Consider the following 22,918-nt stretch of genomic DNA (forward strand, 5'->3'; position numbering starts at 1 on the left):
AACAACTACATTGCTTTCATTTTACCATAAAGATGAAAGAAAAAGCTATATGGTTGAATACAAGCAAAGATTATGAAGGTGTATGTACGTGTATGTGTGTGTGTGTGTATTTGTAGTTGGACACAATACCTTTATTTTATTATTTCTATGTGATGCTGAGGATCGAACCCAGCACCTTGCACATGCTAGGCAAATGCTCTACTGCTGAGCCACAATCCCAGCTCACGAAGGTGTTTTAGACTAAAGATTAGGTATAAGATATGGGGTTATAAAAGAGGAAAATTAAAGTGCAAAAAAAAAAGCATCAAATAGGAGAAAAAATAAAGGTAGAATCAAAAATATGTGATTTTTTTTTTTTTTGAGCTGACATCAGGAAGACTGAAGACTGAATTATCTCAGAAATCAGAGACTTTTCTACTTTAAAACCAAGGAAAAAAACAGGCCAGCCTATACCCAAGACTTTGAAAGAAGTAGCAAAGCAATATTAACATGGAATCGATATGGAATCTGATAGATTTTTTATTTAAAAGCTGAAAACAGAGTTTGTACTTTAATGTTTTTCTTACATTTAGTTTTTTATTGCTTTTTAATATTATTCTTGAGGATGGTTTTATCTATTTATAGTTGATATTAAGTATTATGGTTTGGATGTGAGGTATCCCCCAAAAGCTTACATGTAAGACAATGCAAGAAGGTTCAGAGGAGAAAGGATTGTGTTGTGAATTAATCCCTAATGGGATTAACTGAGTGGTGACTGGAGGTGGGTGGGTATGGCTGGAGGTGGTTAAATGGGGATGTGGCTATTGGACATATATTTTATATCTGGAGAGTAGAGTTTCTTTCTCTGCTTTCAGATCAACTATGAACTACTTCCCTCTGCCACACTCTTCCACCATGTTATTCCTCCTTACCCCAGGAGCCCTGAGGAATGATGCTGGCCCATCTATGGTTTGAGACCTCTGAAAACCATAAGCCCTTAAATAAACCTTTCCTCCATTATAATTGTTCTGGTCAGATCTTTTAGTCACAGAGGTAATAAATCTGACTAAAACATTAAGGTTTAAGTTAAATAAGAAAGAAAATTATTCTTTAGACATATAGTAGTTCTCTAGGTGTTCTAGGAATCCAATATTAATTTCCAAGCTTAACCACACATTCTGAATATGATAGTCACTCTATTTCAATATGATACAAATGATATTCACTGTATTTCTAGCTGTATTAATTTAAAAGAGTCATATAAGGCAAGATATTTGAGTTGAATTGGAAGGTACATGTCAAAACTGCTATTTCTGTTACTTGCATTAAGGTGAAATAGGAGTCCATTACTTCCTTTTTGACATAGCCTATTAAAGAATGCAGTGTAAGTATTTTGCTGGCCCCCATTGTTTTGTTATTTAGAATTTTTACTTAAGTTTTGACAAAGCCAACAGAGGACTTTCATTAATATTCTCAGTCTTCAATTGTGTTTTGTTTTTGTTTGTTCATTATTTACTAATCTCATCTAAACCTTTGGCAAGATGTTGGTATATTGCTTCAAAATGTTAAATCACATCTGAAACAATCTGTTCCAGTGAAATTATACTTTATTATTTTTATTTTTTTGGTACCGGGGATTGAATTCAGGGCTCTGAGCTACATCCCCAGCCCTATTTTATAATTTACTTGGAGACAGGGTCTTGCTGAGTTGCTTAGTGCCTCGAAGTTGCTAAGGCTGGCTTTGAACTCACAATTCTCCTGTCTCAGCCTCCCAAGTCGCTGGGATTACAGGTGTGTGCCACTTCGCCTGGCTGAAATTATATTTCTTAACAGCCCATTTACAAGAAGAAGAATAAAGTAATAATTATAAATTAATATACTTTAAATGAAATGCTTGATGAACTATGAATAACTTAAAACAATGTAAAAAGATTTGGAAAGTTTTCTTACCTCTGAACGGAAGATACTAACTCCTTTTCTTTCTTTTTCTGGCAAATTAACTGGGCTTCTTTTTCTTGACATTGTTTTTTGATCTCTTCGAGCTTTTTTTCTGCATCTAGCAAAGTCTCTTGTAAATTCTTATTTTTTTCTTCTAGGACCTGAAGCTAAGGAGAATTTTTATAGCTCATAACATATGAAATATTAAATGTTTCTATTAGAAATTACTACTGGTTCTCAAGGATTAACACATTGCTAAAATTATGCTATCTACATTTCATTTAGAGTTCTTAACACTATCTCTCCTTTGAGTGGAAGAGAGTTAAGAGAATGGGACTGTGGAGAAGAGAATGGGATTAGGCATTTCTAGAAGACAGAAGGATTTTTACTTAGAATTGTGGTAAGATAACATAAAATTTACCAGCTTAACCATTTCTAAGTGTGTTAAGTACATTCACACTGTTGTTCAACCAATCTCCAGAACTCACCTTGCATAATTTAAGCTCTATACCCAATAAACAACTCCCCCAATCCATACCTTACTCTATCCCCTGGAAATCAGCTTTCTACTTTCTATGATTTGACTCTTCTTGGACCCCATATAAGTTAGAACAGGATTTATCTTTTTGTGAATGATTTATTTCATTCAGTAAAATATCTTCTGATTAATCCAGTTTGTAGTATATGCCAGAATTTCCTTCCTTTATAGGGATGAGTAATTTTTCACTCTATGTATACATGATTTATAAATAATCTTTTGCTTACCTGCTCATCCACCCATGGACACTTGCATTGGTTCCATCTTTTGACTATTATGACTGTAATCTGTTCAAGACCCTTGATAGTAGCTATCCTAATGTTGTAAGATAGTGTCATCTCATGTTATTTAATTTATAGTGCTCTGTTTCTGCTCATGTAACTTCCTGTGGTTAAGTTACTTCCTGACCTTAATCTCTTTCAGTTTTACAACTTATAAATTAATACAAAATAAAGACTGCTCTATAGATATGAGAATATGCAGAATAATGGCACTCCATGGATTAGACCAATGATTCTCAACTGGGAGTGATGTTTATCTTCAGGAACATTTGAAAATGTCTGTTAACATTTTTGGATTTGGAGAGAGGGGAGGGAACAAACAGTGTTATTAGCACTTAGTAGGTAGAGGCCAGAAGGTCAAATGCAAAAAGTGTACATCCATCCATGCACAGGACAGACCATTATAAGAAAATATTTTCTACTCCTAATTGTCAATAGTACCAAACTGAGGAACCCTGCTTAGGAAGCCTTTGAGAAAAAAATTGAAGAGTAGATTTTATGGATTTATAAGTAAGATTTAGGCAGGCAGGCTTCGCCAGAATTGACAGTAAGACTTTGGATTGAGGTACTGTTATAAAAGGAAAACAGAAATAAGGGGAGTGAACAGAAGACAGATGAAGGTCTAAGGAATAATTTATGGAAAGGCTAAGAAGAATGAGGAAAACAAACATCTACAAAGATACTCAAAAGAACGCTGTGAAGAGTCTTGAATCGCAGAGATTATTGGAAACATTCAGAATTCGTGTACATGCATGAGTATCTATGGGGCGGGTTTATCAGACTGGTTTAGAAACAACCTCTTACAGTAGAACATTTAAGTGAGAGGGTTATCACATAGGTTAATGAGGAATGTAACCACATATTATTTAACAATGAGAGTTCTATTCATGCTTGGATGAACAAAGTTTCTGATTCAACTAGATCCTAAAACAGCAATTAAATAGTAATTTATAATTAGTGAAATTTCTAAAGAATTGTTCTTTCATGGAATTTAAAAGACGAGACTATTATTTCATATTACCTGTAGACTCTGACTTTGTACATCATCTAGAGTTGGAAGATCAGCCAGATACTTTTCCAAGGTCTCAATTCTTCTCTGCTTTTCTTTGTTTTGTTCAGATTCCTTCTGGCATTTCTTTTTCAGGCTATTGATATATCTATCTCTGGTTTTAAGCTAAAGAAAAAAGATTATGAATCTTCAGTGGTTTTGAGTCATTAACAAAACAAACATTACAGTCTTGGGCATCAATGAATTCATCCATAGTTCTAGGTTAGAGTGGAGACCATCACCACCCTCATTTAAGATTTACCTTATTTCATTATAAGATTCACACATTTTTCAAATTTTTATATCCCTGTAATTATGACTTTTGGGTTTTTTTATTTGCTTTTACCAGGGTAGCATCCTATAAATTGCAGTCAGGTGGCAGTAAGAATGTAGTTTTTAGTGCCTACATATATACAAATTTGGCCAAGATTGTTCACATCTTTGTCATTTTAATAGTGTAACAATTGTCATTTCAATAGTGTAACAGTTGTCATTTCATAGTTCATGTTGAAACTATGTGTTGAGTCTAAAGGATGTTGGATATTTAAAATAACTTTGAAAACATCACAGTTCAACTTGGAATTTTAAAAAGTTACTGCATATCTAGAAAAGCACAAAAATAAAGTCACAGATGTATTTGTCTCTGGAGTAATAATTCCAATTTATTTTTTGCAAAGCTATATCCAAATGCTTTATGTGAACTCCTGGAAGAAGACATAATAAAGTAATCAAAGCTGTTTTGCTACTAACAAATCTTCAAAAAACTTGCCTATCATGTTCTAAGCAATGCAACCAGAGCCAGGAGACATTACCAAATGCTTAGGAACAAATAAGACCCTAGGTGTGAAAAATTTCACATCTTAATCAAGACTATTCCTAATGCACTGTGTCATGATTAAATTTTAGCACATTTTCTTTCTAAAAAGAAAACATAAAGGTGCCTTACACTGATGTCACTTTAGCACTGATAAATTGTGCTAATTAAATACAACACACATTGTACATTATTCCAGGAAATCCCAACTTGTACAAGCTAAACCTCAAATTTTTGTGTAATGACTTTTTATGTTACAACCTGAAATATGCCAACTTCAAATTTTACATCTCATATTCATACTTCAGATCAATTAGGAATAAAATGTGTACAAAAACTATTGCCTCAAAGATAAATTCCTGGACTCACATTTACCAGTGTTCTATTTAATGCTTTTATAGAAACTTAGCAGGGTTCTGAAGCATTTTTACAGATGTTTCCATGTTCTCCAGGGAAACTGAGTAGTACTATAATGGATTACTCACTGAACTTTTGGTAAAGCTAACACTGATACCTGGCCAAGCTTCTTTTTCATGTCTTACCTACTGCAATTTCCTGTGGTTAAGTTACTTCCTGACCTTAATCTCTTTCACTTTTTACAACTTACAAATTAACACAAAATAAACAAAGACTGCTCTATTGATATGAGAATATGCAGGTCGAATGTAAATTTTTGTTTTTATTGAAACAACTCCAATTGGAAAAATTAATCACAGATCATTTGGTCTACTGATTTCATCTGTGGTATTATGGTCCATTTTTATTTTGGGTAAGAAGGATCACTGATAACAGAAAACCCTTTCATTTACTGGGTCTTTCTTAGGATTAATGGTGAGAGTGCTGGTAATGTGACAGTCTAACCTGTGGTCTACGAAAAAATAAACCAAAACTAAATAAACTCACAGGGTCTTAAGCATGCTGAGCACATGCTCTACCACTCAGCTATATCCACCCAAGTTACCTCCTTTCTAAAAAGGAGATATAGAATATACACCTCATAATGTTTTTATGAAAATTAGAATGAAATTAAAAAATACAATAAACATATATTAACATGCTCTCTGGCTCATTAAAGAAAGAGTACATCAAAGGGTAAGTTTTATTATTATTGTTGTTGTTATTCACATTAAGTTTTTCTCTCGCAGAATAAGTCTTCATCACAGTTACAGAAAGTAAATACACAGAAAGAAATAATGGGATCCAATCTTGTGTGGGCCTTAAGTGCTGTTTATCTATTTTTTTTTTTAAACCAATGAACCTACTTTCTAGATTCCCTTCAAGAACTCGTCTTATATTAGACAAAGGTGCCAAGAACATGCATTGGAGAAAAGACAGCCTCTTCAACAAATGATGCTGGGAAAACTGGAAATCCATATGCAGCAAAAGGAGATTAAACCCATCTCTCTCACCATGCACAAAACTCAATTCAAAATGGATCAAAGACTTAGATATAGGGTTCCTAATAGAAGAAGGCCCTAATCTTCATCATGGGGGATTAGCTCCCAACTTCCTTAATAAGACTCCTGTGGTGCAAGAATTAAAATCAAGAATGAGAGATAACTTCATTGAAACCTGCGGCTACAGGTGTGTAATTCCCTAGCCTTCCCTCTCCACACATCGGAGAAACGTTAAGGGCCTATCCCAGCTCTACCGTGAGCGTGATAGCCAGCCCGAGGGAATCAGAGGTGGCGCGGGACCCATGGCGGGAACTACCACTCCCACCAGGGCTGACTGCTGAGGCCTCTTGCACCAGCTACCGGGGGCATGGCTACCGGAGGGCAAGTAAAATTCGCTGAGGATTCTCAGCCCCAAGCTCTACAAACTTAGGGTCTGAGGGAAGAGCAAACTGGAAGAGTGTGCCCAGTCGTTCATGAAAACAGGGTTCCAGGGAGCAGCAGACCTGGCGTGTAGCCAGTATTGTGGTGAGCGACACCCGTGAGAGGGGCCTAGCTAGAGGAAAAGTGGGAAGTGACTAGACACAAGAGGAGGCCCTACGCACTCAGGATTGGAGACTCGCCCAGTCTGGGAGGAGCTGCTGCACAGTGATTGGTTCCCGCGTATTGAGAGGAGAAACTTGGCCTGGTGGGCACAGCGCCACCAACTGGAAGAGAAGTTAATCAAACTCTAAGACTGCATTTATTAGTTTTTTTTTTCTTTTTTTCTTTTCTCTTTTTTTTTTTTGATTTGGGTTTCTTTCATTTTCATTTTTCTTTCTTGTTGTTTTTTTAAATTTTTTTTTTACAATTTTTTAAATTTTTTTTTCCTTCTAATTTTAATTTTAATTTTTTTTACTATTGTTTTTAAATTTTTTTTGTTTTTATTTCCTATTTTTTTTCTTCTTTTGTCTTTTCATTTCTCTTATCCCCCCTTCCTTGAATTCTACCTGCTTACTCTCATTCTCTTTAGAGACTTCTTCCCTTCCCTTCTAATACCTTTCCTCCCAAGCATCAAATAAATTTATAAGAGTAAACAGTAACTCAGCAGTCAAACAAAACAAGAAGTAACATGAGCAGCTTCAAAAAGCAAGGAAGAAAAGGAGGACAAACAATTCAGGACAGCCTAAATATTCAGGAGGACCTAGAGTCATCAGAAAAATGGTCATATAAAGAACTCAAGGAACACCTCAGACAGATGGAATGGAACCTTAAAGAGGATACAAGACAGCAAATTCAAGCAGCGAAAGAACACATTGAGAATGAATTACATAAACAGATAAAAGAAGAAGTTAAGCATCTTTATCAGGAGATAGAGATTATAAAAAATAATCAAACAATAATTCTAGAAATGAAGGAAACAATAAACCAAATTAAAAACTCAATTGAGAGTATCACTAACAGAGTGGAGCAAGTAGAAGCCAGAACGTCAGATAATGAAGACAAAATATATCATCTTGAAAAGAGTCTAGCCAACTCAGAAAGGCTGGTAAAAAAATCACGAGAAAAACATCCAAGAGTTATGGGATAACATAAAAAAACAAACTTACGAGTCATTGGGATAGAAGAAGGTACAGAGATTCAAACCAAGGGAATGAGTAACCTGCTGAATGAAATAATTACAGAAAACTTTCCAGAAATAAAAAAGGAAACAGATATACAAATTGAAGATGCATACAGGACACCGAGCACACAAAATCACAGTAGACCAACGCCAAGACACATTGTTATGAAGATATCCAACATACAGAACAAAGAGAAAATATTAAAAGCTACAAGAGAAAGGAGAGAGATTACATTCAGGGGTAAACCAATAAGGTTAACAATGGATTTTTCATCACAGACACTGAAAGCAAGAAGGTCATGGAACAATGTATTTCAAACACTGAAAGACAATGGATGCCAACCAAGAATTCTGTATCCAGCAAAATTAAGCTTCAGGTATGACAACGAAATAAAAATCTTTCATGATAAACAAAAGTTAAAAGAATTTGCAGCCAGAAAACCAGCATTGCAAAGCATTTTGAGCAAAACACTACACGAGGAAGAAATGAAAAACAATAACCATAACCATCAGTGGGAAGTGCCTCGGTAAAGACAGAGGGCGAGGGGAAAGATAATCATGGAGAAACAAACTAAATTTTTTAAAAAAAGGATAAATAATCAAACATGGCTGGAAGGACAAACCATATATCAATACTAACTCTGCATGTTAATGGCTTAAACTCTCCAATAAAGCGACATAGGCTGATATCATGGATTAAAAAAACAAATCCAACAATATGCTGCCTCCAGGAGACACATCTGATTGGAAAAGACATACACAGGCTGAAGGTGAAAGGATGGGAAAAAATATACCACGCACACGGTCCTCGTAAGCAAGCAGGGGTGGCCATCCTCATATCGAATAAAATCGACTTCAAGACCAAGTTAATCAAAAGGGATAAAGAAGGACATTATATACTGTTAAAAGGAACCATTCACCAACAAGACATAACAATTATCAATATTTATGCACCAAATAATGGTGCATTAATGCGACATTCATAAAACAAATTCTCCTCAAGTTCAAGAATCAAATAGACCACAACACAATAATTATGGGTGACTTCAACACACCTCTCTCACCATTGGACAGATCCTCCAAACAAAAGTTGAATAAAGAAACTATAGAACTCAATACCACAATCAATAACCTAGACTTAACTGACATATATAGAATATATCAACCATCATCAAATGGATATACTTTTTTCTCAGCAGCACATGGATCCTTCTCAAAAATAGACCATATATTATGCCATAGGGCAGCCCTCAGTAAATATAAAGGGGTGGAGATAATACCATGCATTTTATCTGATCATAATGGAATGAAACTGGAAATCAATGATAAAAGAAGGAAGGAAAAATCCTACATCACATGGAAAATGAACAATATGTTACTGAATGATCAATGGGTCACAGAAGACATAAAGGAGGAAATCAAAAAATTCTTAGAGATAAGTGAAAATACAGACACAACATATCGGAATCTATGGGACACAATGAAAGCAGTTTTATGAGGGAAATTCATCGCCTGGTGGTCATTCCTCAAAAAAAGAAAAAAACAACAAATAAATGTGCTCACACTCCAACTCAAAGCCCTAGAAAAGGAAGAGCAAAACAACAGCAAATGTAGCAGAAGGCAAGAAATAATTAAAATAGGAGCGGAAATCAATGAAATTGAAACAAAAGAAACTATTGAAAAAATTAACAAAACTAAAAGTTGGTTCTTCGAAAAAATAAATAAGATCGACAGACCTTTAGCCATGCTAACAAAGAGAAGAAGAGAGAGAACTCAAATTACTAACATACGGAATAAAAAGGCAATATCACAACAGATGCTACAGAAATACAGAAGACAATTAGAAATTATTTTGAAAACCTATATTCCAATAAAATAGAAGATAGTAAAGACATCGATAAATTTCTTAAGTCATATGATTTGCCCAGACTGAGTCAGGAGGATATATAGAATTTGAACAGACCAATATCAATGGATGAAATTGAAGAAGCAATCAAAAGACTACCAACCAAGAAAAGCCCAGGACCGGATGGGTATACCGCGGAGTTTTACAAAACCTTTAAAGAAGAATTAATACCAATACTTTTCAAGTTATTTCAGGAAATAGAAAAAGAGGGAGCTCTTCCAAATTCATTCTACGAGGCTAACATCACCCTGATTCCGAAACCAGACAAAGACACCTCAAAGAAAGAAAACTACCGACCAATATCTCTAATGAACCTAGATGCAAAAATCCTCAATAAAATTCTGGCGAATCGAATACAAAAACACATCAAAAAAATTGTGCACCATGATCAAGTAGGATTCATCCCTGGGATGCAAGGATGGTTCAATATACGGAAATCAATAAATGTTATTCACCACATCAATAGACTTAAAGATAAGAACCATATGATCATCTCGATAGACGCAGAGAAAGTATTCGACAAAGTACAGCATCCCTTTATGGTCAAAACATTAGAAAAACTAGGGATAACAGGAACTTACCTTGACATTGTAAAAGCTATCTATGCTAAGCCTCAGACTAGCATCATTCTGAATGGAGAAAAGTTGAAGGCATTCCCTCTAAAATCTGGAACAAGACAGGGATGCCCTCTATCACCACTTCTGTTCAACATAGTTCTCGAAACACTGGCCAGAGCAATTAGACAGACAAAAGAAATTAAAGGCATAAAAATAGGAAAAGAAGAACTTAAATTATCACTATTTGCAGATGACATGATTCTATACCTAGAAAACCCAAAAGGATCTACAAAGAAACTACTAGAACTAATAAATGAATTTAGCAAAGTGGCAGTATATAAAATCAACACGCATAAATCAAAGGCATTTCTGTATATCAGCGACAAAACTTCTGAAACGGAAATGAGGAAAAACACTCCATTCACAATATCCTCAAAAAAAATAAAATACTTGGGAATCAACCTAACAAAAGAGGTGAAAGATTTATACAATGAAAACTACAGAACCCTAAAGAGAGAAATAGAAGAAGATCTTAGAAGATGGAAAAATATACCCTGTTCATGGATAGGCAGAACTAACATTATCAAAATGGCGATATTACCAAAAGTTAGGTTTAATGCAATGCCAATCAAAATCCCAACGGCATTTCTTGTAGAAATAGATAAAGCAATCATGAAATTCATATGGAAAAATAAAAGACCCAGAATAGCAAAAGCAATTCTAAGCAGGAAGTGTGAATCAGGCGGTGTAGCGATACCAGATTTCAAACTATATCACAGAGCAATAGTGACAAAAACAGCATGGTACTGGTACCAAAACAGGCGGGTAGACCAATGGTACAGAATAGAGGACATAGAGACTAATCCACAAAGTTACAACCATCTTATATTTGGTAAAGGGGCTAAAAGCATGCAATGGAGGAAGGATAGCATCTTCAACAAATGGTGTTGGGAAAACTGGAAATCCATATGCAACAAAATGAAACTGAATTCCTTTCTCTCGCCATGCACAAAAGTTAACTCAAAATGGATCAAGGAGCTTGATATCAAATCAGAGACTCTGCGTCTGGTAGAAGAAAAAGTTGGCTCCGATCTACATATTGTGGGGTCGGGCTCCAAATTCCTTAATAGGACACCCATAGCACAAGAGTTAATAACAAGAATCAACAAATGGGACTTACTTAAACTAAAAAGTTTTTTCTCAGCAAGAGAAACAATAAGAGAGGTAAATAGGGAGCCTACATCCTGGGAACAAATTTTTACTCCTCACACTTCAGATAGAGCCCTAATATCCAGAGTATACAAAGAACTCAAAAAATTAGACAATAAGATAATAACCCAATCAACAAATGGGCCAAGGACCTGAACAGACACTTCTCAGAGGAGGATATACAATCAATCAACAAGTACATGAAAAAATGCTCACCATCTCTAGCGGTCAGAGAAATGCAAATCAAAACCACCCTAAGATACCATCTCACTCCAGTAAGATTGAGAGCCACTATGAAGTCAAACAACAAGTGCTGGCGAGGATGTGGAGAAAACGGTACACTTGTACATTGCTGGTGGGACTGCAAATTGGTGCGGCCAATTTGGAAAGCAGTTTGGAGATTCCTGGGAAAGCTGGGAATGGAACCACCATTTGACCCTGCTATTGCCCTTCTCGGACTATTCCCTGAAGACCTTAAAAGAGCATGCTACAGGGATACTGCCACATCGATGTTCATAGCAGCACAATTCACAATAGCTAGACTGTGGAACCAACCCAAATGCCCTTCAATAGATGGATGGATAAAAAAATGTGGCATTTATACACCATGGAATATTATGCAGCACTAAAAAATGACAAAATCATGGAATTTGCAGGGAAATGGATGGCACTAGAGCAGATTATGCTTAGTGAAGCTAGCCAATCCCTAAAAAACAAATACCAAATGTCTTCTTTGATATAATGAGAGCAACTATGAACACAGTAGGGAGGAAGAGCAGAAAGAAAAGATTAACTTTAAACGGAGACATGAGATGGGAGGGAAAGAGAGAGAAAAGGGAAATTGTATGGAAATGAAGGGAGCCCCTCATTGCTATATAAAATTACATATAAGAGGTTGTGAGGGGAATGGGAAAATAAACAAGGAGAGAAATGAATTACAGTAGATGGGGTAGAGAGAGAAGATGTGAGGGAAGGGGATGGGGGATAGTAGGGGATATGAAAGGTAGCAGAATACAACAGTTACTAATAGGGCATTATGTAAAATTGTGGATGTGTAACCGACGTGATTCTGCAATCTGCATTTGGGGTAAAATTGGGAGTTCATAACCCACTTCAATCTAATGTATGAAATATGATATGTCAAGAGCTTTGTAATGTTGTGAACAACCAATAAAAAAATTTAAAAAATAAATAAATAAATAAATATTAAAAAATAAAAATAAAAAAAATAAATGGGCCAAGGACCTGAACAGACACTTCTCAGAAGAGGATATACAATCAACAAATACATGAAAAAATGTTCATCATCACTAGCAATTACAGAAATGTAAATCAAAACTACTCTAAGATTTCATCTCACTCCAGTCAGATTGGCAGCTATTATGAAGACAAACAACAATAAGTGTTGGTGAGGATGTGGGAAAAAAAGTACACTCATACACTGTTGGTGGGACTGCAAATTGGTGCAGCCCATATGGAAAGCCGTATGGAGATTCCTTGGAAAACTTGAAATGGAACCACCATTTGACCCAGCTATCGCACTCCTCGGTCTATACCCAAAGGACTTAAAAATAGCATACTATAGGGACACAGCCATATCAATGTTTATAGCAGCACAATTCACAATAGCTAAGCTGTGGAACCAACCTAGATTCCCATCAGTGGATGAATGGATAAAAAAAAATGTGGCATAGATGCACAATGGGATATTACTCAGCAATAAAAGGGAATAAAATCATGACATTTGCAGGTAAATGGATGGAGTTGGAGAATATAATGCTAAGTGAAGCACGCCAATCCAAAAAAACCAAATGCTGAGTGTTTTCTCTGATATAAGGAGGCTGATTCTAACCTTTAGTAAAACTTAACTAGGACACTAAGGGTCTCAGTTGAACTAAATGGTGTTCAAGAAAGAGCCATGTACTCATATAAGGGGCAAAGAAATGAAAGCAGACAACCAATCTTTGCCTTCCAAAGCCAGCGGTAATACAATCATTAAAATAATCTCCAAGGATAGTATTCAGAGCTAAGGGTTGAGACTATATAGTACAATCCCCCCTACCAAGAGGAGATTCACCCTCATTCACTACTTTGAAGCATCTGGATTTTGTTTCTTCAAGAAAATAATTTATTTATTACACCAATTACATGAAAGCATAAAACTAGATGTCTGAAGTGAAAAAAAAATATTACTCAGCAATAAAAGAGAATAAAATCATGGCATTTGAAGGTAAATGGATGGAGGCTGATTCATAGTGGGCCAGGGAGTGGGAGCATGGGAAGAATAGACGACATACTCTAGATAGGACAGAGGGACTGGAGGGGAAGGAAGGAGCGGGCGGGCATGGGGTAATTAATGATGGTGGAATGTGATGATCATTATTATCCAAAGTATAGATATGAAGAGAAGAATTGGTGTGAATACACTGTGCATACAACCAGAGATATGAAAATTGTGCTCTATATGTGTAATAAGAATTGTAATGCATTCCACTAACATATATAAATAGAAAGAAATATAAACAGAATATATTTACAATAGAAATATAAATAGAAAGAAAGAAAGAACTCATCTTAATTAAAAACAAAAACAAAAAACAGGGGCTGGGTCTGTAGCCCAGCATGCATGAGGCACTTTGCACCACATAAAAATAATCAAATAAAAAATAAAGACATGTTGTCCATCTACTTCTACCAAAAATAAATAAATAAATAAATAAATAAAAACCAAAAACAAAAGCAAAAAAGCTCAGGTCTTCTACATCCTCTGACACAAACACTGCCTTTGATACTCATCCCTTCTCTTTATGTTTCCCTGGTTTATACATTGGCATTCTTAATTGCCTTGTTTCACAAAGAAGTGATTCTTCCTTCTCTAAGAGTAACTGCCATCTTGGTATCTGTCATTGACCTTTCTCTATGTCTCTTTGACACTTTGACATCACCCCACTGCTCTATCCATAGTCCTCTATTTGAGACTACTTCATTTTTTTCTCTTCTCTTGGAACAACTTACTTCAGAGCATAATCCAGTATGTCAGGTACTGCAGTAGTATTGGGTATGATTCAGTTACACATTCAGACACAATCCTTGCCTTCATTATTTTTCCATAGAGAAAGATGGAAAAATAATGGTTACAAATTGTGACTTCAATAAAGAACCAGTTGCTATATATATATATATAAAAGGAGGGGTAGAGGTGGAAAACATTAAGAGGAAACTTGAAAAAATGACTAGGTAACTTGGAAGTGGGAGAAGATAGGTCAAGTATTTACCAGGAAAATGATTACTTTGTTTCTGGCATCAGATTACAAACAAAAACCTAACCTGTTTGATCAACTGTAAGACACAGTGTATTAAGACCACATTTTTCTAGAGTAAGATTGGCAGAGCATAAAGCTATATAATTAGGCTAGGGGAAAAACTGACTTATTTAGAAGACAACTGGAAGTGACATCAGAAAAATGGAAGAATAGTGAGTCCTGGGTTCTCTTTGCTTCTACCAATACACCGATTCAACAAGACAAAAATAAAGCAATACCACACATACACATTCTCTAAAAAATCCAGAAATGAATTGAGAAGCTTCAGTATCCTGGGAGAATGTGAAATCAGCCCCATATAAAGCAGGTAGAGGAATTTGAGACATCTTCTCTCCATCCCTATCTTCAGGACAGCACAGTAAAATTAGGAGGAAACCTGCCAGGAAAGGAAATACTTGACTAGCCAGCCAGTCAACATGCCAACTTTCCCAGGAGCTGCCTAGATGACTGCTTGCCTCTTCTGGAGCACTAGTGGGACATATTCTACTCTAGTTGTCTGGGGATCAGTGAGATCCAATACTGGTTTAGGGTGGCAGCCCCACAGTCCATTCTTTCAGCTCAGTACGCAGCAAATGGGTAAAAAATTTTCAAATCCAAGTTTTTCTCTAAGAAGAGAAGTACTGGATAGAAAATCCAACAGTTCAACTTTTCAGAAGGCTGCCCAAGAGTCAGGCTACAGTCTTTCTTGTTTTAGATCCATGAAGAGACCCAGCATAACCTTGAAGCCTGGGGAATGATAAGAACAAAGAAAGCAGGTTGGACTAGCACAATGGTATGAAAAGCCCCCAAATCCCTGGCTAGGCTGACCAGACAGTATTTTCCCATATGAGCCCAATTAATGAAGAATGGTGGGGCAGCAGTTTACTAATTAATTACATAGTTACCAACTCATTAATTACCAACTCAAAGTCAAAAAATGAACAAAGAAATGTGAAAAAAAAAATAAATCAATTATCTTGAAACCAAGTTATATGAATTAGTTGACAGAAATTGACATAAAAATGTTCCATAAGGTCAGAAAAATAATGTATGAGCAGATGAAACTTTCAACAAATAAAAACTGTTTGGAAGTACTGAACAGAAACCTTGGAATCAAAGCATACAAATAACTGAACTCAAAAATTCACTAAAAGGGTTTTAACAGCAGGTTAGAAAAAGCAGAAGAAAGGACAAACAAATGAAAGAAAGGTCTTTTTAGAAATTTTTAAAGGAAGAAAAGAGAATGAAAGTGGGATGATACATTCAAAGTAAAGAGAGTTTAAGGGACTTGTGGAATGGCATCAAGGAGACCAATCTATATGCATCATGTGAATCCCAAAAAGAAAAGAGAAAAAAAGGGGAGGGGGAGTTTATTCAAAGAACAAACAGCTGAGAACTTCCCAAATCTGGAAAAGGGAATGGAAATGAAGATCTAAAAGGTCCAACAAATCTCAAATATGGTTAACCCAAAAAAAATCATACCAAAAAACATTAATAAAATTGTCAAAAGTTAATAAGCGAATTTTCAAAATAGTAAGAGAAAAACAATAAGGCTATCGCAGCAGATTTCTCAACAAATAAACAAATAAAAAAACCCTTATAAGCTAAGAGAAATAGAATGCTACATTTCAAATGCTGAAAAGAAACAAAAACAACTCAAAGAATGGTATTTATGCAAAACTGTCCCTTAAAAAATGCAAGATTTTCCCAGACAAAAGCACAAAGAATACATTACCACCAGGCATGACTTAAAAGGAATGCTAAAAAGAATTTTTCAAATTGAAATAAAAAGATGACAAACAGTAACATAAAAGTATAGGAAAGCATAAAATTTACTGGTAAAGATAATATATAACAAATACAGAACAATGTAATACTGTTACAGTGGTGAGTAAATCACTTTTAATTCTAATACAAAAGTTTAAAAGGCAAAATGATTAAAATTAACTATTAATATAAAAATGTTATTGTATACATGGTATGAAAATGGAATTTGAGATATCAATAACAAAGTGTGTGAAAGAATGACCAAATATATAGTGGTTCAGAACTATCAGAAATATGTGATGTGCAAATCCCTGGTAACCATAAAGAAAATACCTATAATGGATATAAAAAGAAAAAGGAATTAAAATACACCAGTGCAAAAACAAAGTCAACAAAACATTCAGAGAGCAGGAGAGGAAAAGGATAAAATAACTATAACACAAACAAAAACTTAACAAAATGGTAATATTAAGTCCTTACCTATCAATAATTACTTTAAATGTAAAATTGATTAAACTCCAAAAATCAAGATATACAATAACCAAATTTATTTTTTAAAGATCCAACTATATTCTACCTATAAGAGACAAAGTATCTAAAGTATCTTTTAGATGTTAGTACACTTAGGTTGAATAGAGAAGGATATTCCATGCAATTAGCTACCAAAAGAGAACAACAATATCTATACTTGTATCAGACAAAACAGATATTAAATAAAAAAAAATTCAAGAGAAAAGCCAGTCATTATATAGTGATAAGAAGGTCAATTCAACAGCATTAAAAATATATACATTTTCCCCCCAAACCAAAACACCTAAATTTAGTAATACATAAATACATTGACAAATGTGAGGGTAGAAATAAACAGAAATATGATAATAACTACCAGACTTCAATAACCCATTCTCAATAATGGATAGTCCCAACTGAAAAAGAATAAGGGCAAAACTGAACAACACAATAGACCAAAGGGATTTAACAGATATATACAAAACATATTATCCAATGACAGCAGAATACTCATTCTTCTCAAGTGCACATGGAACATTTTCCACAATATAGACTATGCTAGGTCACAAAATCAAGACTTAAAAAATATAAATGACTGAAATCACCAGACGTGGAAGTGCATTGCCTGAAATAGTAGCAACTCAGGAGGCTGAAGGCAGGAGGATCACAATTGCCAGCCTCAGCAAGTTAGTGAGACCCTGTCTCAGCTCAGTGATAAAGCATCTCTGGGTTTAACTTCCAGTATAGAAAAAAACAAAACAAAACAACCAACCAACAAACAAAAAACCCCTGAAATCATTCAAAGTCTTTCCCAATTTCACTGCAATAAAACTAAAAATCAACAGTAGAAAATGGGAAAATTCTTAAGTATGTAGAAATTAAACAAGATCTTACATAATCATGGGGTTAAAGAATAAATTAAAACTGAAATTAGAAAATATCTCCAATAAACCAAAATGAAAGAACAAAATACCAAAACTTATGAATCAAAAGCACTACTAAGAGGGAAGTTTATATTTTAAAATGTTTGCATTAAGGAAGAAATTCTATAACAAGAAACCTACCTTTTATCTCAATGAAATAATAACATGAAATTAGCAGAAAGAAAAAAAAACAAAAATTAGAAGAAATAGTGAATTCAAAAACAATAGAACAGGGACTGGGGTTGTGGGTCAGTAGTAGAGCACTCCCTTAGCATGGGTGAGGCAATGAGTTCGAGCCTCAGCACCATATAAAGAAAAATAAAGGTAGGTGTCCATCTACAACTAAAAAATATTTTAAAAAAATATAATACAAACCAATAAGACTAGCTGAGTTGGATTTTTTAAAGAAAAAAAGAATGAACAAATCCTTAGTAAAACTAAGGGGATAAAAAGAAACTCAAATAAATAATATCAAAATGAAAGCAATGTTATACTTATGCTACAGAAATAAAAAGGATCATAAGGTACTATTATGAACATTATAAACAAATTGAACAACATGGAAGAAATGACAATTTATAGAACCATACAATCTTCCAAAACTGAATCAAGAAGAAACAGAAAGCTTGAATGACCAATGATAAACAAGGAACTTAACTAATTCTAGTTAAAAAATAAACAAACAAAAAAAAACCTCTGAACAAAGCCCAAGACCAGTTAATTCTACCAAACATTTAAAGAAGAATAAATACCAATCCTTCTTAAACTATTCCAATTAACAAAAAAAACAGAAGAAGAAATTCTTCCAAACTCATTGTATGAGGCCAGCATTAGCAGAATATCAAAGTCAGATAAAGATACTACCAGAAAACTACAGGCCAAAATCCCTAATGAACACAGATTTAAAAATCCTCCATAAAAAAACTATTAAACAAAATTACACAACACATTAAAAGGATCATATTCCATGACTAAGCAGGATTTATCCCTGGCATGAAATGATGGTTCAATATATGCCAATTAATGTGATATATACCACATTATCAATATGAAAAATAAAATTGATATAATCATTTCAATAGATGTATAAAATGTTAAACAACTTTTCATGATAAAAGCTCTCAAATTAGTTAAAACAGAACTTACCTTAACACATACACACAAAGACATTTATGAAAAGCCCATAGCTATTGTCATACTAAAAATGGTGAAAAACTTAAAGCTTACCTTAAAAAAATCTGGAACAGGGCAAGGTGCCCACTCTTGCCACTCCTATTAAACACAGTACTAGAGGTTCTAGTCAGAGCAATTAGGCAAGAGAAATAAAAAAGCATCCAAATCAGAAAGAACTTAAATTGCAAAATGTTTGTTTGCACACATGAGTTTTAGCCTAAAGACTCCACTAAAAAATCTGTTAGAACTAAAAATGCATCAAAGTTGCAAGGTGTGAAATCAACATACAAAAATCAGTTGTATTTGTATATATAAAAAAATCTCATTTACAATAATATCAAGAATAATAAAAAAGAATAAAATTAACCAAGGACATAAAAGACTTACTCACTTAATATTATAAAACACCAATAAAAATATTAAAGCAGACATAAGTAAATGGAAAGACATCCTATGTTCATATACTGCAAGAATTACTATTACCTAAATGTCCATACAATCAAAGTGGTCTACACATTTAATAAAATTCATACAAAAATACCAATGGCATATTTCAGAGAAACAGACAACAAACAATTCAAAAATTCATAAAAAACCCTGAAAACAAAAACAATTTGGAACAAGAACAAAGCCAGAGTTTATCATACTCCCAGATTCCATCACATTATCACAAAAAGCTTCAATATGGTAATGGCTTTAAAACAGACACATAGACCAACAGGACAGAACAGGGAATCAAGAAACAAACCCACATATAGATGGTCAACTTACTTTTGACAGAGATTCTAAAAATCTAACAATGGGGAAAGATGGTAGTGTCAAAAAAAACTAAATATCCACATGAACAAGAATGAACTGGATCTTTTTATTGCACTTCACACACACAAAAAGAATTCAAAATAAACTCAAAATTGATTTGAAGCTTTAAATATAGGACCAGACACTATAAAACTCTTAGGAGAAAACCCAGGAATATCTTCTTGACATTGGACTTGGTAATGATTTCTTGGATACAACACCAAAAGCACAGGCAAAATAATAAAAAGATGATATCAAGTTAAAAAATTTAACCCTTGGGGCTGAAGCTGTGGCTCAGCAGTAAAGCACTCACTTAGCACGTGCTAGGTGCTGGGTTCAATCCTCAGCACCACATAAGAATAAAGGTATTGTGTCCAACTACAACTGCTATGAAAAACAGTAATCAAAAAGAAAATATGTAATCCAAAACTCCAATTTTGGGATATTTATGGAAAAGAACTGACATGAGGAATAAAAGTGATATTTGCACTCTCATGTTCAGAGCAGCATTATTTACAGTAATGATTTCTATATATATCACCAAAAGCACAGGCAACAAAAGCATAATAAAAAATGTGGGAAAGACCTAAATATTCATTAATGAACGAATGAGAAGAAAAATGATATGTTTTAATGTATCAGTTAAAAATAAATTTCATTTAAATAAAATAAATGTGGTATGCTGTACACATACAATGGAAGATAATTCAAGCTCAAAAAAAGGAGAAATTCTTCCATTTATAAAATACAGATAATCTGGAGAAAATCATGCTAAATTAAATAAGCCAGTTAGAGAGGGACAAATATTGTATGATTCCACTAATATGAGATGACTGGAAAAAAAAAAAGAGTACAATCAGTGGTTGTCAGGGGTTTGGGGGAGGGAGAAAGATGAATAATACTGTACTATATACTACACTGCTAATTTTGGAAAGATTTTATATATATTCAGGAGGCAAGCTTCCTAATTAGACTTTGTAAAGTTTCCAGCATGAGTAAATGAATATATAGAAATGAACACTGAAGAAAATTTTGTTGTGTTTTGAGAGAAGTAGAGCAGTCAGAAGGCAAATTAAAAACTGTGCTTTGGACATGAAAAGTTTGGAGTACCTATGAGACATCCTAATGCGCGACATCAAATAGGTAGAAAGCGTATAAATTTATTTTATTAAGCACTGAGCACAACGAATAAAATACGAGAAAATTTAGATAAAACCTAAAAAAGTATTTAAAAATCTTTATTCATGACAATTTTTAAATTAAAGTCTCAAATAAGAGACTATTTTAATTCCTCTCACACATAACCAGTGACTATTTCCTTATTCCCTTGGATTGTGTGGTGTATTCTATGATGTTCCCCAAATACAGAAAAGAAAAAAAGAGGTATTTAAGGTACTTTTAGATTAGCCAAGAAAGATATCATACAGCTGAAAAACAGAGAAAATATAAATTTTTATCAATTTGGGAAGATGAAAATTTCAACTCATGTATAAATGATGGACACACATACACTCACAAAGTTATCAACTGAGTTTATGCAGTCTGCCTGCATAAATCATGGGATGCTCCAAGATTACTTAAATGGAAGGCTCATTTAATAAAATAATAAGCTGGGAATATCAAGATTGAAGTAAAAAAAACAGTTTTGTCACTAAGTAGCAGTCAAAGAATCTGTGCTGTTTCTCTTCAATAAATTGAAGATTTATTGTGTTCTACTTGATCTTTAATAATACAATAATGAAATATGTGAAATTACTTATAATAAAGGCAGAAATGTCAACTAAGTATGTGTGTGTACATGTGTATGTATTTGGCTTTTAGGGACTTCAGCTTTTTAACTTGAAAAATGTCCTTATGAATGAAAGATCAACTTCATTTCATTTTCTAATGCTTTCTGTTCAATATGACAAGGAAGAATAAAATACTCAACCAGCGAAAAGGAAGTTATTAGTAAAGGAAATGACTTAAAAAAGATCTCATTATTAATTAGAAAAGTATCATATACAGAGAGTTTTTAAAAATATTTTTATGTGGTGCTGAGGACTAAACCCAGTGCCTCATACCTGCTAGGTAAGCACTCTACTACTGAGCTACAACCCCTGCCCTACAGAGGTATTTTTATACCTCAAGAAAATAATTTTTTTTACAAGTAAACAGTGTTTCCCAAAAGTTGGTACAACATTAAATACTTTAATATAAATGTAACCTGACATGACAAATATTCTATGTTGAAGAAATGCTGTTGATCTAATAATACAACTTTTTAAAAAATGCACACCTTTTCCTCCAGTTTCTTCTTCTCTTCACTGAATTGGTTTATTCTTTGCTTGAGAAATTCATTGAGCTGTGAAACCTCTTTTTCAGTAGATGCAAGCTTCTGCTCAAGTTCCTCTTGCTGGGGATGCAACACTGACTGCTCTGAAAATGGAGTCTGGAGTGAAGTGTTCTCATACTGTGGCTATTGGGAAAGAAAAAAAAGTAGGCAGTTAAGATGAGACTGGAGCTGGGACAACCCATGGAAAAAATAGGCAGAGACTATTTTGCCCAAGAGAATACAAGTCTGAGTGGCCATAGAGAGCCCAGCTCCTTCCTCTGTCTGAATCCGGCAACTCACAGAACCAGCTGAAGTGGTTCAGGAATTTTAATGGGCAGGTATGACCACACTTGGGGACAAAGCCCAAAAAGCCAGTAAAGGCTGATTCTCCAGGCAACAGAAGCTGAAGGACTGGCTCCCCTCCCCCACAGTGGAATCCTAAGGAGACTACTGAGGTACAGTATCCCAGCATAGATCAGCACCCTAGAGGTACACTGATTTGGTATTCCAAACTGCTCACCATTCATTAAAGCAAGTGGGGCCTCACTAGACCTAAGCTCCATCTTTGGGAGCTCTACCTATAGGAACTCCTCTCACAGAACCTAGCAGTGATTTCACACTGGGAGTGGAGCTGACAAATTTCCCATCCTGCCCTACTTCATACCACCAAAGAGAAGATGAGAATTTGTGAACTTCAACTGGTACTTTGGTGCAAAACAAAACAAAAAAAAAAAAAAAGAAAAGAAAAGGATTTGATAGCCTGCTGCCCCTACTCTTGTACTTGGTGCATATCTCAAGAAGAAATGGAAAGACAGTTGGGCACAGACAGCTACCATATTTTCTCATTGACTATTTTGTCAACGG

At 34.5% G+C, this 22,918-nt stretch overlaps 1 protein-coding gene across 1 annotated transcript in view; it reads right to left on the reverse strand.

Moving 5' to 3' along the window:
- Positions 1-22,918, reverse strand: part of CEP85L (centrosomal protein 85L) — a 173,552-nt gene that overhangs the window by 27,016 nt on the left and 123,618 nt on the right. Inside the window, exons 6-8 of the mRNA XM_081293929.1 lie at positions 22,019-22,198; positions 3,758-3,910; positions 1,930-2,084 (exon numbers count right to left, since the gene is read on the reverse strand). Of these exons, the coding sequence (XP_081150055.1) occupies positions 1,930-2,084; positions 3,758-3,910; positions 22,019-22,198 (488 nt within the window). The remainder of the gene's footprint in view (positions 1-1,929; positions 2,085-3,757; positions 3,911-22,018; positions 22,199-22,918) is intronic.

Source organism: Spermophilus citellus (genome assembly GCF_964194105.1).
Source record: "Spermophilus citellus genome assembly, chromosome: 5".
Lineage (NCBI taxonomy): Eukaryota > Metazoa > Chordata > Mammalia > Rodentia > Sciuridae > Spermophilus > Spermophilus citellus.